Raw genomic sequence first — 18,225 nt, 5'->3', positions numbered from 1 at the left:
GATCATGACGTCCAAAACAGGGATTTTACGCCAAACAGTGATGTTTTTCTAACCCTGACCAGGTGGTTGGCGGTGACTCTGGTAGCATGACCTCAGAAGTCATTTAATCTAAAATCTAACCGGCTCCAGCCGTTAGATAAATGGATGCACTTTGAACTTTATTCCCCTCTGTCACAAGCAGAGTTTGTGTCTTGGCCCCCTGCTGTGGTGTCCTCACAGTGATCAGTATGAGCACCAATAGAGCAGCGGTCGTGCTGTCTTGAAGCCTTTCACTTCCTGTTTTCTCCTGACTGAGCTGCTGCTGCTGCTGTGGCTGTGAAGCAGGACGGCTCTTCACCTCGACTCGCCGCCAGCTTATCTTTCAACCACGAGACCAGTGACCGCGTTACCTGCAAATGGTGAGACTTCTGTGTCCTACGTAACCAAACAAACAGAGATAGATAGAGAGAGAAGCGTTGTTGACGGTTTCTTGTTGCCTAATGCTTCGTGATGTCTGTAATCTATATCTGTCTCATTTTGTGTAACCTTCAAATATTAAAGTTTTATTTGCCAGCTTGATCAGGATAGTTAGTTGTTGCTGTCCAGCTAAGTTGTCTGCATGTCCGATCACATTCACATTATATCTTTATTAGCTGACTTTAATATCAGGGGATGCTTGTGGTGGTGTCTGCATTTCAACATTTGTAATTGCAAAACCACTGGATATCTTTAGAGAGACGTCAGGACATCCTCCAACAGAGTCTGTGGTGATTTCTTGAGAACAGAGGACTGAGCGGTCGTTTCTTTATTCTTTATTTATTCAACCATCAACATGAGATGCTCGGCTGCAGGCGTGAAACACCTTCTTGTGGTTTGCACACAACCTTAACTTACACTCACAAGAAACACAAAAACAACTGTGTTCAGGATTAACTCCATACAGGAACCAGGGTTATGTCCCAAATAGCATTAAAGGCCAGACAGGTGATGTAAAAAATGTCAGTGACTTAAAAAACCTCACATGTGCAGTATTTTCCCACAACGATTTTCTTGCCCAGACCAAGTGCTTTTATGCCTAAACCTAACCAGAACGTAAACACAATGTTGTCACAACATAATATTGAAAGCTGAGCTTAAAGAAACTTAAAGTTGAAACATGAGCAATATGAAGTCTGCACGTTTATTCTTGCGATTGGGTCGATAACTGGCTCGAACATTGAAATTACAGATCAGATTTCTATTTATAATAATTACACTCAGGATTGTTGAGTTAGCAAAAGGAAAACCCTCCATTTCGGGACAAGCAGCTGGTCCCCACAGAGCGGAGCGTTGATGCACTGGTTAACTCAGTTATCTGCGTTCATTCAGGCCCCCCAGTGGCTGAGCTGCAGTACTGCAGTGTTTCTCCTCCTGGTTCACGTCGGCCCGGCCGCCTCACAGTCCTGTGGAGCCCCGGGGATTCCTGGGATACCCGGCACCCACGGGCTCAACGGGATAGACGGCCCCAAGGGAGAGAAGGGAGACCCAGGTGAGCTCATGTTGGACATGAAGACGTCGGGTTAACAACATTTCTGATTTGAGAAAATGTAAATCTGACTGCAACATGTGTCAGTTTAAGCAGTTGTTGATTAAATTAATGGTCATATTAATAAAACACGGAAGCCCTGAGGGGCAAGTGAGAATTTATTTTTTTTCTGAGTTTAAATGTTTTTTTCATGAGTCAAGCCGAGTGGAAAAAAAAAAGTTTTTCACAAAGATTTTTGTGTGTGTGTGAAACTACGGAAGCCCTAAAGGGGCAAGTGGGAGTTTTTTTTCTGATGCTTCATTTTCTAAGTTCTAATTTCTAAACTTATAAATCAAAACTCTAAATTCACTCACACATTAATTATTTTCCCCACTCTGTCAAAAAATGACATTGTGAAAAAAAAAATTTCCACTCGAGACGTGAAAAAAAAAACTATCTTATTTTTTTTCACTCTGTAACACACATGAAAAAAAAAGTTGAACTTAAGAAAACAACGTCCTACTACAGAAGCCCTTTCCGTAGTTTCACACACACAAAAAAATCCCATGAAATGGAATAAAACATTTTCACTTGGCTTCATACATGAAAAAAAAAAGTTCACTTACACATGAAATTTATTTTCAAAAAAAAGAATGTGAAAAATCTTTTTTCCACTCGGCTCACACATGAAAAAAGAAAAAGATAATTCTCCTACTACACACAAAAAATGTTCATGAAATGTTTTTTTTTTCACTCTGTTAAAATAATTTAGAACTCAGAAAATGGAGCGTCACAAAAAAATGTGAAACATCTTTTCTTCACACAATTTTTTTTCTTTAATTCTCGTGAAAAACTTATTTTCATTCTGTTTGACACAATTATTTCTTTAGAACTTACAAACAGGAGAACCTGAAAAAACATTTCTTGTGAAAACATTTTCCCCCCCTCGGCTCGACACATAAAAAAGAAAATTTTCTTACCACTCTGTTACACAGAGAAAAAAACAAATCTTATGAAAAAGTGTTTTTCTCTCGGTTTCAACATGAAAAAAAATATTTTGGAACTTAGAAAATGGAGCACCAGAAAAGAAAACATCCTACTTGCTCTCTGGGTTTCCGTAGATTCGCACACAGAGGGAAAAAATGGGGGTTTTTTTTCACTGGGCTCGACACATGAAAAAAAATTCCCATGAAATATTTTTTGTGTGTTACACACAGAACAAAAATTCTTGTGAAAAACATTTTTATTCACTCAGCTTGACGCAAGAAAAAAAAAAATCCAGTGACAAAAAATTTTCCCACTCTGATACACACATGAAAAATAAAATTGAACTTAACTAAATCTCCCTTTCCATAGTTTCACACACAAAAAATGATCATGAAAAATATTTTTTTGACTTGAAAGGAAAAAAATGTTTTGTCCCACTCTGTTACACAGAAAACAAAAATTCTCATGAAATGTTTTTTTTCACAGTTTCACACATGAAAAAAGGATTTAAACTTGGAAAATGGAGCGTCACAAAAAAAAGTCCTACTTGCCCCTCAGGGCTTCCGTAGTTTCACACACAATTATTTTTTTCACACATGAAAAATCATGAATTTTTTTTTTTTTTTTTTTTAATTCCTCGTGAAAAACTTCTTTTCACTCTGTTTTCGGAACTTACAAACTGGAGAACCAGAAAAAAAAATTCTCGTGAAAACTTTTTTTTACATGGCTCGACAATGTCTCGTGAAAAATAAAAGTCATGCATGAAAATGTTCTTCCCACTCTGTTACACAGAGGAAAAAAAACTTGTGAAAGACAGTTTTTTCCACTCGGTTTCACATATGAAAAAATTTATTTTAAAACATAGAAAACAGAGCACCAGAAAAGAAAAAAATCCTACTTGCCCCTCAGGGCTTCCGTAGTTTCACACACAGAGAAAAAAAAACATTAAAAAACCTTTTTTTTTTTCACTGGGCTCGACACATGAAAAGAAAATTCTCATGAAATATTTTTCAGACACATTCTGTTGCATACAGAACAAACATTCTTGTGAAAAACATTTTTCTTCACTCAGAAAAAAAAGATTGGGATAAAAAGTCAAAATGAGTGAAATACTTTTTTCACACATGAAGAGTGTGTGAGAGTGAACATTTTGTTTTTTCATGAGAATATTTTTTTTCATGTGTCGAGCCCAGTGGAAAAAAATGTTTTCAAGAAAACAAATTTTTTTTTCTCTGTGTCTGTGAAACTATGGAAGTACGGAAGCATATTGCTGCCACAGCAGAAAAAATAAAAACTGAAACTGATCATGAAATAACATGAAACTGATGATGAAACAGAGTGCGGAGAACGGCTTGAGTAATATGGCTCATGTACACAATTTGATTAATTTCTACTTCATGCTTGGGCTGAGACACGGCGATATTTTGCTGTTATTTAGCACGATGGTACACCGCGATTTCGTAGAAATCACAAAAGTGGGGTAACATTACCCGTGTTTGGGGCCATGGTGATGCCAGTTCATTGCAAAAGACCGACTGGCAGTTCACAACCAGAGTAGATCATGTGGGGACTATACCTCTGTCCGAGACCATTATTTACCATGTTATGACATGATTAGTTTCACATTATTTCATGATCAGTATCACTTTATAACGTGAAACTGATCAGTTTTTATTTCTTCTGGTGTGGCAGCAATATGCTTCTGTAATTTTCCCACAGAAATAAATCTCCTACTACAGAAGCTCTTTCTGTAGTTTCACACACAAAAAATTATCATGAAAATGTTTTTTTCATTCTGTTACATGGGAAAAAAAATATTTCAGAACGAAAAAAAATAAAAAATCCTACTTGCCCCTCAGGGCTTCCGTAGTTTCACACACACAGAGCAAACTGGGCATGACAAAAGGAAAAAAAAATCTCATGAAATATCTTTTTTTCCAGTCTAAAACATTTTTTTCATGTGTCAAACAGAATCAAAAATCTTTTTTAAGTTGTAATTTTTTTCCTCTGTGTTACGGAAGCCCTAAAGGGCCATGCATTCATACATTTTATTTCCTCTGTTTAATTTCATTCATTTGTTTTCTCAAGATCTCGAGTTATCATCTCGAAATAACAACTGCCGTTTTCCCGAGATAACAGGATAATTTTCTCGAGATCTTGAGAAGACAAAACGATAGTGTAGTACATTAAATCATTGCAGGAAACATCATTCAGTGTAGCAATGTCAGAGCAGCAGGAGCATATCGATCACCACGTCACATAAAGCATTATGCCTTGCTATTACAGATAATATACACGTTAGTGTGCATAATCTAAAAAGACAGTTAGCAAGGCTTCAGCTATATCGGCAGCGCAATCTAAGTGAGCCTGATGTCTGATGAGATCTCAAATTGATTATATCGTTATCTCGGGAAAACAAAGTTTCGTTATCTCGAGATCTCGAGATAATTATCCCGTTATCTCGGGGAAATGGCAGGTGTTATTTCGAGATAATAATTTGAGATCTCGAAACACATGAAATTAACTTGTTATCACGGGAAAACGGAGAAAATAAAATGAAAAAAATGTTTTGGATTTTTCTTCTCTGTGTGTGAAACTATGGAAGCCCTGAGGGGCAAGTAGGATTTTTTCTTTTCTGGTGCTCCAGTTCCTAATTTTTAAAATATTTTTTGTGTGAAACCGAGAGGAAAAAATGTTTTTCACAAAATGTTCTTCTTCTTGAGAAAATTTTTGTGTGTGTCAAGCATGGGTGAAAAAAAAGTTTTCACAAGATTTTTTTTTTTCTGGTTCTCCAGTTTGTAAGTTCTAAAGAAAAAATGTTTCATGTGTCAAACAGAGTGAAAGAAGTTTTTCATGAGAATAAAAAAAATTCTGTGGAAAAAAAAAAAGGAACGATTTTTTGAAAAAAAAAAAATTTAAAGAGTGGGAAAAAAAATCTTTCGTAAAACAGAGTGGACACTTTTTTCATGTGTCAAGCGAGTGAAAAAAAATGGTTTTCAAGAGAATTTTATTTATTTATTTGTGTGTGTGTGTGAAACTATGGAAGCCCATTCTTTCCACTCCAAGAAAGCCAGTGTTGCAGAGTAGTTACATTCAAAGTAGCATTTATTTTTCTTCAGAGGCCAACACAAACGAATCTGTCACCTTAACTTCCTGCCACAAATCAAAAATATAAACAAAAGACAAAATCTTACCTAACTCCTGAATCAGGATAAACAGGAGAAAAGGGGTTATCAAAGAAAAAGGCTTCTCCCTCCTTCTAAGCTTTCACACCGTCTGTCTATTTACACATTTACAGATTGTACTGCAGCTGAGTCACTCTCAACATATCACAAACAAAACACGAGTCAGACTGGACACTGGTCCATGTTGAAAGTGGACGATTGGTGGAGATGTAGATTGCAGTCAGCCGGTGGTTCAGAAAGGGCTCCTCTCCTCCCTCTGACCAATCCCGTGTCAGCAATCAAGCTGAGCGAGCCAATCAGCAGGTCCAACCTGCTCTCAATCAGAAACACACACACACACAGAGGAAGAGAGACACATCAGCAGCAAATACAACACAATACACAATAATGACTCAGAGTCATAACAGAGTGAAAAGTTTTGTTTGTTGTTTGTGAGATTTTTTTTCATGTGTCGAGCCCAGTGAAAAAAATAAGTTTTTTACGAGAATTATTTTTTTTCTGTGTGTGTGAAACTACGGAAGCTGAGTAGGATTTCTTCTTTTCTGGCGCTCTGTTTTCTAATGAAAACATTTTCTTTTTTCATGTGTGAAACCGGATGGAAAAAATGCTTTCACAAGATTTTTTTCCCTGTGTAACAGAGTGGGAAGAACATTTTTCATGCGTGAATTTAAATTTTTTTCATGAGAACATTTTTTTATGTGTCGAGCCAAGTTAAGTTCTATTTTTTCAGGGGAATTTTTTATTTATTTTTTCTGTGTGAGAAACCGACCGTTTTTTTTTTATGATGATCAATTTTCCAAATTTTACATCCTTTTTTCATGTGTGAAACAGAGTTTCTGTAGTTTCACACACGCAGCGAAAAAAGTAAAATAATCCTTGTGAAAAATCTTTTTTTCTACTCGGCTCAACACATGAAAAAAAACAGTCAAAAAAAAAAGTCCCACTCTGTGAAAAACAAATCGTTGAAAATCTTTTTTAGTTTTTGTTTGTAATAACACACAGCATCCATTTTTGTTGTATTATTCTCATGAAAAACTTTTTTGCACTCTGTTTGACACATGAAAACATTTTTTTTTAGAACCTACAAACTGGAGAACCAGAAAAAATAATTCTTGTGAAAGCATTTCTTTCACTTGGGTCGACACATAAAAGAAAATGTTCTCATGAAGAAAAAAAATTCTTAACACATGCAAAAAAATATTTAAAAACTTAGAAAATGGGTCACCAGGAAAGAAAAAATTATACTTGCCCCTCAGGGCTCGTGTAGTTTCACAGACAAAGAGAAAAAAAAAAAAAAATTCTCCTGATAAACAAAATGTTCGCTCTGTTACACACTGAAAAAAAATTAGAACACGGAGGAAAAAAATTCTCACCAATTTTGTTTTTCACACGTGGGAGTTTTTTAAAACAGAGTGGGAAGAACATTTTTTTTTTTAAGTGGAGCGCCGATCCTCGAGTGCGCCGTAACATGGAGGACAGTAAAGGTGGAAAGCTCCTTAAAGCGTCGCACTCGGGGATCGACTCTTCTCGACTGGCAGGACAGCGACGAGCGGAGCAAGCTACTGCTAGCATGAGTTGTTCAAAAACCTTCTTTTTAGTAAACTCTGTGTACACAACAATGTTCTCAATGCTCGTGTTCATGTGTAGAGACCCTGGTGATGCTACGATCAAAGTTTCATGTTATGTCGAGTCTTCTTAGTGTTTTAAAAATATTGATTTTGATGCTACCGTAATGTTGCCCCGAGCACGCAATTGAAAATTATTTTGACCCGAAAATGAAATTACGGTAAATCTTAAAAGTGGCTTTTTCGTCGTATTAAAGCTTTTACGTGAAGGTTTGACTGGGGTACGTTCACAAAAAATAGCCTAGTTTGCATTTTGGCGAGAGTTTTACTTTTATAGAAATTAAAAAATCCTCATGAAAAACTTATTTTCACTCTGACACATGAAAAAAATGTCTTAGAACGTACAAACTGGAGAACCAGAAAAAAATAATTCTTGTGAAAGCATTTTTTTTTTCATGTGTGAAACCGGATGGAAAAAATGCTTTCACAAGATTGTTTTTCCCTGTGTAACAGAGTGGGAAGAACATTTTTCATGCGTGAATTTAAACTTTTTTCATGAGAACATTTTCTTATGTGTCGAGCCAAGTTAAGTTCTATTTTTTCAGGAGAATTTTTTATTTATTTTTTCTGTGTGAGAAACGACAGAAGCACCGACCGTTTTTTTTTATGATGATCAATTTTCTAAATTTTACATCCTTTTTTCATGTGTGAAACAGAGTTTCTGTAGTTTCACACACGCAGCGAAAAAAGTAAAATAATCCTTGTGAAAAATCTTTTTTTCTACTCGGCTCAACACATGAAAAAAAACAGTCAAAAAAAAAAAGTCCCACTCTGTGAAAAACAAATCGTTGAAAATCTTTTTTAGTTTTTGTTTGTAATAGCACACAGCATCCATTTTTTTTGTTTTATTCTCATGAAAAACTTTTTTGCACTCTGTTTGACACATGAAAACATTTTTTTTAGAACTTACAAACTGGAGAACCAGAAAAAATAATTCTTGTGAAAGCATTTCTTTCACTTGGGTCGACACATAAAAGAAAATGTTCTCATGAAGAAAAAAAATTCTTAACACATGCAAAAAAATATTTCAAAACTTAGAAAATGGGTCACCAGAAAAGAAAAAATTATACTTGCCCCTCAGGGCTCGTGTAGTTTCACAGACAAAGAGAAAAAAAAAATAACTCTCCTGATAAACAAAATGTTCGCTCTGTTACACACTGAAAAAAATTAGAACACGGAGGAAAAAAATTCTCACCAATTTTTTTTTTCACACATGGGAGTTGTTTTAAACAGAGTGGGAAGAACATTTTTTTTTTAAAGTGGAGCGTCGATCCTCGAGTGCACCGTGGAGGACAGTAAAGGTGGAAAGCTCCTTAAAGCGTCGCACTCGGGGATCGACTCTTCTCGGCTGGCAGGACAGCGACGAGCGGAGCAGGCTACTGCTAGCATGAGTTGTTCAAAAACCTTCTTTTTAGTAAACTCTGTGTACGCAAACGATGTTCTCAATGCTCCTGTTCATGTGTAGAGACCCTGGTGATGCTACGATCAAAGTTTCATGTTGTGTCGAGTCTTCTTAATTTTTTTAAAAATATTGATTTTGATGCTACCGTAATGTTGCCCCGAGCACGCAATTGAAAATGATTTTGACCCGAAAATGAAATTACGGTAAATCTTAAAAGTGGCTTTTTCGTCGTATTTAAGCTTTTACACAAAGGTTTGACTGGGGTACATTCACAAAAAATAGCCTAGTTTGCATTTTGGCGAGAGTTTTACTTTTATAGAAATTAAAAAATCCTCATGAAAAACTTATTTTCACTCTGACACATGAAAAAAATGTCTTAGAACGTACAAACTGGAGAACCAGAAAAAATAATTCTTGTGAAAGCATTTTTTTGCACTCGGCTCAACACATTAAAAAATTTCTCATGAAAAAAATGTTTCACCAGAAAAGACAATAATTGCCCCTCAGGGCTTCCGTAGTTTCACACACAGCGGAAAAAAAACCCAAACTCTTTTTTTTCCACTTAGCTCGACACGTAAAAATATTGATCATAAAGAATTTTTTTAATTTCAGTCTGTTACACACAGAACAAAAATTCTTGTGAAAAACATTTTTCTTCACTCGGAAAAAAAAGATATTTCATGATAATTTTTTTATTTTTCTGTGTCTGTGAAACTACGGAAGCCCTGAGGGGCAGGTATGATTTTTCTTTTCTGGTGCTCCAGTTTCTAAGTTTTAACATATTTTTTTATGTGTGAAACCGGGTGGAAACATTTTTGTTACTGGATTTTTTTTTCATGTGTGAGCCGAGTGGAAAAAGATTTTTCACGATTTTTTTTCTTTGACATTGCATGACATGCATTAGTGAGGAAAAAATGTTGTGTGTGAGTCCACATTTTTTTTGTTCTGTGTGTAACAGACTGAAATTAAAAACTTTTCATGAAAAAAAAATGTTTTCATGTGTGAAGCCCAGTAAGTTCTAAAAAAATTTTTTTCATGGGTCAAACAGAGTGAAAACATTTTTTCCACCCGGTTTCACACATGCAAAAAATTATTTTAAAATATAGAAAATGGAGCACCAGAAAAGAAAAAAACAAACTTGCCCCTCAGGGCTTCCACAGTTTCACAGACAAAGAGAAAAAAAATAAGAATTCTCGTGAAAAACATTATTTTTCACTGGACTCGACACTCATGAAAAAACAAAATGTCCACTCTGTTACACACAAAGAAAAAATTAGAATACAAACAAAAAAACAATTTTTTTTCATGTGAATTTTTGTTTTGTTTTTTCTCCGTGTGTGAAACTAAAAAACAGATCTCGTGAAAGCATTTTTTTTCACACGGGTCGACACATAAAAAAACATTTCCACGCATGAAAGTGTTCTTCCCACTCTGTTACACACACAAAAAAATCTTGTGAAAACCTTTTTTTCCACTCGGTTTGACACATGAAAAAAAATATTTTAGAACCTAGAAAATGGAGCATCAGAAAAGAAAAAATTATACTTGCCCCTCAGGGCTCATGTAGTTTCACAGACAGAGAGAAAAAAAAAAAATTCTCCTGATAAACAAAATGTTCGCTCTGTTACACACTGAAAAAAAATTAGAACACGGAGGAAAAAAATTCTCACCAATTTTTTTTTTCACACATGGGAGTTGTTTTAAACAGAGTGGGAAGAGCATTTTTTTTTTAAAGTGGAGCGTCGATCCTCGAGTGCACCGTGGAGGACAGTAAAGGTGGAAAGCTCCTTAAAGCGTCGCACTCGGGGATCGACTCTTCTCGGCTGGCAGGACAGCGACGAGCGGAGCAGGCTACTGCTAGCATGAGTTGTTCAAAAACCTTCTTTTTAGTAAACTCTGTGTACGCAAACGATGTTCTCAATGCTCCTGTTCATGTGTAGAGACCCTGGTGATGCTACGATCAAAGTTTCATGTTGTGTCGAGTCTTCTTAATTTTTTTAAAAATATTGATTTTGATGCTACCGTAATGTTGCCCCGAGCACGCAATTGAAAATGATTTTGACCCGAAAATGAAATTACGGTAAATCTTAAAAGTGGCTTTTTCGTCGTATTTAAGCTTTTACACAAAGGTTTGACTGGGGTACATTCACAAAAAATAGCCTAGTTTGCATTTTGGCGAGAGTTTTACTTTTATAGAAATTAAAAAATCCTCATGAAAAACTTATTTTCACTCTGACACATGAAAAAAATGTCTTAGAACGTACAAACTGGAGAACCAGAAAAAATAATTCTTGTGAAAGCATTTTTTTGCACTCGGCTCAACACATTAAAAAATTTCTCATGAAAAAAATGTTTCACCAGAAAAGACAATAATTGCCCCTCAGGGCTTCCGTAGTTTCACACACAGCGGAAAAAAAACCCAAACTCTTTTTTTTCCACTTAGCTCGACACGTAAAAATATTGATCATAAAGAATTTTTTTAATTTCAGTCTGTTACACACAGAACAAAAATTCTTGTGAAAAACATTTTTCTTCACTCGGAAAAAAAAGATATTTCATGATAATTTTTTTATTTTTCTGTGTCTGTGAAACTACGGAAGCCCTGAGGGGCAGGTATGATTTTTCTTTTCTGGTGCTCCAGTTTCTAAGTTTTAACATATTTTTTTATGTGTGAAACCGGGTGGAAACATTTTTGTTACTGGATTTTTTTTTCATGTGTGAGCCGAGTGGAAAAAGATTTTTCACGATTTTTTTTCTTTGACATTGCATGACATGCATTAGTGAGGAAAAAATGTTGTGTGTGAGTCCACATTTTTTTTGTTCTGTGTGTAACAGACTGAAATTAAAAACTTTTCATGAAAAAAAAATGTTTTCATGTGTGAAGCCCAGTAAGTTCTAAAAAAATTTTTTTCATGGGTCAAACAGAGTGAAAACATTTTTTCCACCCGGTTTCACACATGCAAAAAATTATTTTAAAATATAGAAAATGGAGCACCAGAAAAGAAAAAAACAAACTTGCCCCTCAGGGCTTCCACAGTTTCACAGACAAAGAGAAAAAAAATAAGAATTCTCGTGAAAAACATTATTTTTCACTGGACTCGACACTCATGAAAAAACAAAATGTCCACTCTGTTACACACAAAGAAAAAATTAGAATACAAACAAAAAAACAATTTTTTTTCATGTGAATTTTTGTTTTGTTTTTTCTCCGTGTGTGAAACTAAAAAACAGATCTCGTGAAAGCATTTTTTTTCACACGGGTCGACACATAAAAAAACATTTCCACGCATGAAAGTGTTCTTCCCACTCTGTTACACACACAAAAAAATCTTGTGAAAACCTTTTTTTCCACTCGGTTTGACACATGAAAAAAAATATTTTAGAACCTAGAAAATGGAGCATCAGAAAAGAAAAAATTATACTTGCCCCTCAGGGCTCATGTAGTTTCACAGACAGAGAGAAAAAAAAAAAATTCTCCTGATAAACAAAATGTTCGCTCTGTTACACACTGAAAAAAAATTAGAACACGGAGGAAAAAAATTCTCACCAATTTTTTTTTTCACACATGGGAGTTGTTTTAAACAGAGTGGGAAGAGCATTTTTTTTTTAAAGTGGAGCGTCGATCCTCGAGTGCACCGTGGAGGACAGTAAAGGTGGAAAGCTCCTTAAAGCGTCGCACTCGGGGATCGACTCTTCTCGGCTGGCAGGACGGCGACGAGCGGAGCAAGCTACTGCTAGCATGAGTTGTTCAAAAACCTTCTTTTTAGTAAGCTCTGTGTACACAAATGATGTTCTCAATGCTTGTGTTCATGTGTAGAGACTCTGGTGATGCTACGATCAAAGTTTCATGTTATGTCGAGTCTTCTTAGTGTTTTAAAAATATTGATTTTGATGCTACCGTAATGTTGCCCCGAGCACGCAATTGAAAATGATTTTGACCCGAAAATGAAATTACGGTAAATCTTAAAAGTGGCTTTTTCGTCGTATTAAAGCTTTTACGTGAAGGTTTGACTGGGGTACGTTCACAAAAAATAGCCTAGTTTGCATTTTGGCGAGAGTTTTACTTTTATAGAAATTAAAAAATCCTCATGAAAAACTTATTTTCACTCTGACACATGAAAAAAATGTCTTAGAACGTACAAACTGGAGAACCAGAAAAAATAATTCTTGTGAAAGCATTTTTTTGCACTCGGCTCAACACATTAAAAAATTTCTCATGAAAAAAATTTTTCACCAGAAAAGACAATAATTGCCTCTCAGGGCTTCCGTAGTTTCACACACAGTGAAAAAAAAACCCAAACTCTTTTTTTTCCACTTAGCTCGACACGTAAAAAATATTGATCATAAAGAATTTTTTTTATTTCAGTCTGTTACACACAGAACAAAAATTCTTGTGAAAAACATTTTTCTTCACTCGGAAAAAAACGATATTTCATGATAATTTTTTATTTTTCTGTGTCTGTGAAACTACGGAAGCCCTGAGGGGCAGGTATGATTTTTCTTTTCTGGTGCTCCAGTTTCTAAGTTTTAACATATTTTTTTATGTGTGAAACCGAGTGGAAAAAGATTTTTCACGATTTTTTTTTCTTTGACATTGCATGACATGCATTAGTGAGAAAAAATTGTCGTGTGTGAGTCCACATTTTTTTTTTGTTCTGTGTGTAACAGACTGAAATAAAAAACATTTCATGAAAAAAAAATGTTTTCATGTGTGAAGCCCAGTAAGTTCTAAAAAAATGTTTTCATGGGTCAAACAGAGTGAAAACATTTTTTCCACCCGGTTTCACACATGCAAAAAATTATTTTAAAATATAGAAAATGGAGCACCAGAAAAGAAAAAAACAAACTTGCCCCTCAGGGCTTCCACAGTTTCACAGACAAAGAGTAAAAAAATAAGAATTCTCGTGAAAAACATTATTTTTCACTGGACTCGACACTCATGAAAAAACAAAATGTCCACTCTGTTACACACAGAGAAACAATTAGAATACAAACAAACAAAAAAAAATTTTCCATGTCAATTTTTGTTTTGTTTTTTCTCCGTGTGTGAAACTAAAAAACAGATCTCGTGAAAGCATTTTTTTTCACACGGGTCGACACATAAAAAAACATTTCCACGCATGAAAGTGTTCTTCCCACTCTGTTACACACACAAAAAAATCTTGTGAAAACCTTTTTTTCCACTCGGTTTGACACATGAAAAAAAAAATTTTAGAACCTAGAAAATGGGTCACCAGGAAAGAAAAAATTACACTTGCCCCTCAGGGCTCATGTGGTTTCACAGACAGAGAAAAAAAAAAAAAATTCTCCTGATAAACAAAATGTTCGCTCTGTTACACACTGAAAAAAAATTAGAACACGGAGGAAAAAAATTCTCACCAATTTTGTTTTTCACACATGGGAGTTGTTTTAAACAGAGTGGGAAGAACATTTTTTTTTTAAAGTGGAGCGTCGATCCTCGAGTGCACCGTGGAGGACAGTAAAGGTGGAAAGCTCCTTAAAGCGTCGCACTCGGGGATCGACTCTTCTCGACTGGCAGGACGGCGACGAGCGGAGCAAGCTACTGCTAGCATGAGTTGTTCAAAAACCTTCTTTTTAGTAAGCTCTGTGTACACAAATGATGTTCTCAATGCTCCTGTTCATGTGTAGAGACCCTGGTGATGCTACGATCAAAGTTTCATGTTATGTCGAGTCTTCTTAATTTTTTTAAAAATATTGATTTTGATGCTACCGTAATGTTGCCCCGAGCACGCAATTGAAAATGATTTTGACCCGAAAATGAAATTACGGTAAATCTTAAAAGTGGCTTTTTCGTCGTATTTAAGCTTTTACGTGAAGGTTTGACTGGGGTACATTCACAAAAAATAGCCTAGTTTGCATTTTGGCGAGAGTTTTACTTTTAAGGAAATTAAAAAATCCTCATGAAAAACTTATTTTCACTCTGACACATGAAAAAAATGTCTTAGAACGTACAAACTGGAGAACCAGAAAAAATAATTCTTGTGAAAGCATTTTTTTGCACTCGGCTCAACACATTAAAAAATTTCTCAGGAAAAAATTTTTTCACCAGAAAAGACAATAATTGCCTCTCAGGGCTTCCGTAGTTTCACACACAGCGAAAAAAAAACCCAAACTCTTTTTTTTCCACTTAGCTCGACACGTAAAAATATTGATCATAAAGAATTTTTTTTATTTCAGTCTGTTACACACAGAACAAAAATTCTTGTGAAAAACATTTTTCTTCACTCGGAAAAAAAAGGGGCAGGTATGATTTTTCTTTTCTGGTGCTCCAGTTTCTAAGTTTTAACATATTTTTTTATGTGTGAAACCGGTCGGAAACATTTTTGTTACTGGATTTTTTTTTCATGTTTGAGCCGAGTGGAAAAAAGATTTTTCACGATTTTTTTTCTTTGACATTGCATGACATGCATTAGTGAGAAAAAATTGTCGTGTGTGAGTCCACATTTTTTTTTTGTTCTGTGTGTAACAGACTGAAATTAAAAACTTTTCATGAAAAAAAAAATGTTTTCATGTGTGAAGCCCAGTAAGTTCTAAAAAAAATGTTTTCATGGGTCAAACAGAGTGAAAACATTTTTTCCACCTGGTTTCACACATGCAAAAAAATATTTTAAAATATAGAAAATGGAGCACCAGAAAAGAAAAAAACAAACTTGCCCCTCAGGGCTTCCACAGTTTCACAGACAAAGAGTAAAAAAATAAGAATTCTCGTGAAAAACATTATTTTCCACTGGACTCGACACTCATGAAAAAACAAAATGTCCACTCTGTTACACACAGAGAAACAATTAGAATACAAACAAAATTTTTTTTTTCTTTCCTGTGAATTTTTGTTTTGTTTTTTCTCCGTGTGTGAAACTAAAAAACAGATCTTGTGAAAGCATTTTTTTTCACTCGGGTCGACACATAAAAAAAAAATTCTCATAAAAAAACATTTCCACGCATGAAAGTGTTGTGTGTTTGTGAAAACCTTTTTTTCCACTCGGTTTGACACATGAAAAAAAAAATTTTAGAACCTAGAAAATGGAGCATCAGAAAAGAAAAATCCCACTTGCCCCTCAGGGCTTCCGTAGTTTCACACACAGGAAAAAAACACTAAATAATTCTTGTGAAAGCATTTTTTTCACATGAAGAAAAATGTTCTCATGGAAAAAAAAAGGTCACTCTGTGTCACACATGACATTTGTTCCCCACTCTGAAAAGAACAAAACTAGTGAAAAACTTTTTTTTTTTAAACAGAACACAGGCAGATTAAAAGAACATGTTCACCTTTCATCTTTTGTATTTATTTGTCTGTTTTGCGGCACGTGTTGTCAAATTGGTGAAAATGTTTTATTCATTTGATGTTGTTTCATCTATTTGTTTAATTTAGTCACAGTGGGAGAGCTTGACGTAAATTTTCTCCTTTTATTACAAAAACATTGTTGACATTCAATTTACAGTTACATAAAACCCTGATGTTTAGTGTCAGTTCACTCAAACTCCCTCTTGACATGTAGTGAGTGCTTCTCTGTGTGAGCAGGTGAGGACGGTCAGCCTGTCAGGGGCCAGAAGGGGGAGGCAGGTCCGTTGGGCCCCCCGGGACGGCCTGGGATGAAGGGTGACGTGGGTCTAGCGGGGCGTCCTGGTGAAAGAGGCCGGCCGGGGGAGAAGGGGAGACCCTTCAACCCTTCAAGCCAGCAGAAATCCTTCTTCTCCTACAAACGGATGATATCTCAAGTACCAGAGGTCGACGCTGCCATGAACTTCAACAGGTCAGTGCTGTGTAAATACTTCTGTTGTATCCAACATGCAGGACTACATCAGAAACACTCAAAGTGTGTTGGTGCTCTTCCCACAGGCAGATCTTGCCCGACCTGGATCAACAGTTTCAAGGGGAACTGCTGACGAACGGAACGTTCACGTGTGTCGTCAAAGGCATCTATTTCTTCAGTTACCACGTTTCAGCACGGAGCAGAGTGAGTCTGAAGAGTTTGTACCTGATCTGTGGATCTGTCAGTCCATGTCATCATGTCGATTAGCTTCATTTTGTCTTCTAGAGCTGGATTTAACCAGCGGTCGATACTCTGTGGCACTTTCTGTATTTCTGTAAAATACACTTGGACCCTCACCCCTCAGTGGATGTCGATGTCTCTTTCTGTGTCGAGGTGCGACACTGAAAACCTGATGCCTGCGCTTCTCGCTGTATTTGTTGTCTTATTCCAGGTGTGTCTGAGGCTGATGAAGGGAGGCGACGGTCACATGACGATGTGTGACACATCCGAAGGTTTCCTGGTCACCTCCGGCTCGGCGGTCCTGGACCTGGAGGTCGGAGACACGGTCTCACTGGAGGCAACCAGGTACAACAGCATCGTCACGAGCCAGAGCAGCACCAGCCACATCTTCACCGGCTTCCTGATCTTCCCCACCGCCTAAAGCCTCTGATCCATGACATCAGTGTTACATGATGACATCATAACCCAACAGACTTTTTGAGGATATTTTAAGGTCGATTAAATGAAATATGTCTTCTGTAACAGTACAAAGATCAGCAGGAAGGACCATGTATCAGTGTTTTTGAATGTTTTAGCCCATTAACAACATAAAGTGTGTACTTTGAATTACTGACGTGCATTCTCCAAAAACTTCCCATAGATTTTTGGTTATTTTTGTACAATAAATCCATCACAGCGAACAATTCATCGGCTTCATTCAACTGTTTTCATGCATTTTAAAAGTATACAGAAGATCAGGGTGTTGGTGTCATCTTTTTTCCTGTTTTATTTGAAGGTTTTATCCTTGTGTCATGTTTTGCGTTGTACTTCCTGTCATTGTCTTCTCCCACCTTCTTTCTGTTTCATATGTTAATTCAGCTTGTTCAATAAAGTTTGCTTTTGTTTGGTCTTCCCACCTGTCTGTCTCAGGCCTCATCTACACGTACACGATTCATTTTATAAACAGGGTTTGGAAAAAAAAGTTATCTCTGTCCATACAACGCACCTGAAAACACATATCTCATGGCCATTAACATTCAGCGTGCTCATGCTGTTAACAGGAAGTAGATTGCCTAGACCGAATCAGGTGACGTCTTGGTAACAACAGTGTCTTCTGGGTAGAAAACTGGCCGTTGATTTAAATCATGGAGATGTGAGACATTGGTAAACTTATCATTTTCAGCCGTAACTGAAACTTTTTAAGATATTTAGTTAAACATGTTGGTCCAACCTCTTATTAATGAGCTGAGACAGCATCAAACATTCAGTTTACAGGAAACGTTTTGAAACAGCTTTGAATTAACTTGTATTTAATCTAATGAGTGGTGCAGGGGACTCCTACCCAGAAGCCTCTAGTGTCGCCCTCGTCTCACTCAGTGGGGTTAACACAACCCTGTTCATTCAAAATCAGTGATGGAAGTACTTTTACTCAACTACTCTACTTACGTACAATTTTGGAGTATTTGTACTTTTCTTGAGTATCTCCATTTTCTGCTACTTTACACTTCCTCTCACTAAATTTTGAGTGCTAATGAGTGCATGTTTAAATTAA

At 36.1% G+C, this 18,225-nt stretch overlaps 1 protein-coding gene across 1 annotated transcript; it reads left to right on the top strand.

Annotated features, from left to right (window-relative positions):
• Positions 1–238: 238 nt before the first annotated feature.
• c1qb (complement component 1, q subcomponent, B chain) lies at positions 239–17,583 on the top strand. Its single transcript, XM_084349031.1, has 5 exons — positions 239–398; positions 1,348–1,507; positions 16,223–16,454; positions 16,541–16,658; positions 16,906–17,583. Exons 1-5 carry the CDS (start codon positions 396–398, stop codon positions 17,113–17,115), a joined length of 723 nt encoding a protein of 240 aa, XP_084205157.1. The 5' UTR covers positions 239–395; the 3' UTR covers positions 17,116–17,583.
• Positions 17,584–18,225: the final 642 nt, after the last annotated feature.

This window comes from Pagrus pagrus (assembly GCF_965226575.1).
Source record: "Pagrus pagrus genome assembly, chromosome: 3".
NCBI classification, from domain to species: Eukaryota; Metazoa; Chordata; class Actinopteri; order Spariformes; family Sparidae; genus Pagrus; species Pagrus pagrus.
This window is presented reverse-complemented; position numbering and strand designations above follow the sequence as displayed.

Coding starts and splice junctions, on each gene's coding strand:
- c1qb (XM_084349031.1), top strand. Junction 16,455..16,540: donor GCTGCCATGAACTTCAACAG/GTCAGTGCTGTG, acceptor CTCTTCCCACAG/GCAGATCTTGCCCGACCTGG. Junction 16,659..16,905: donor ACGTTTCAGCACGGAGCAGA/GTGAGTCTGAAG, acceptor GTCTTATTCCAG/GTGTGTCTGAGGCTGATGAA.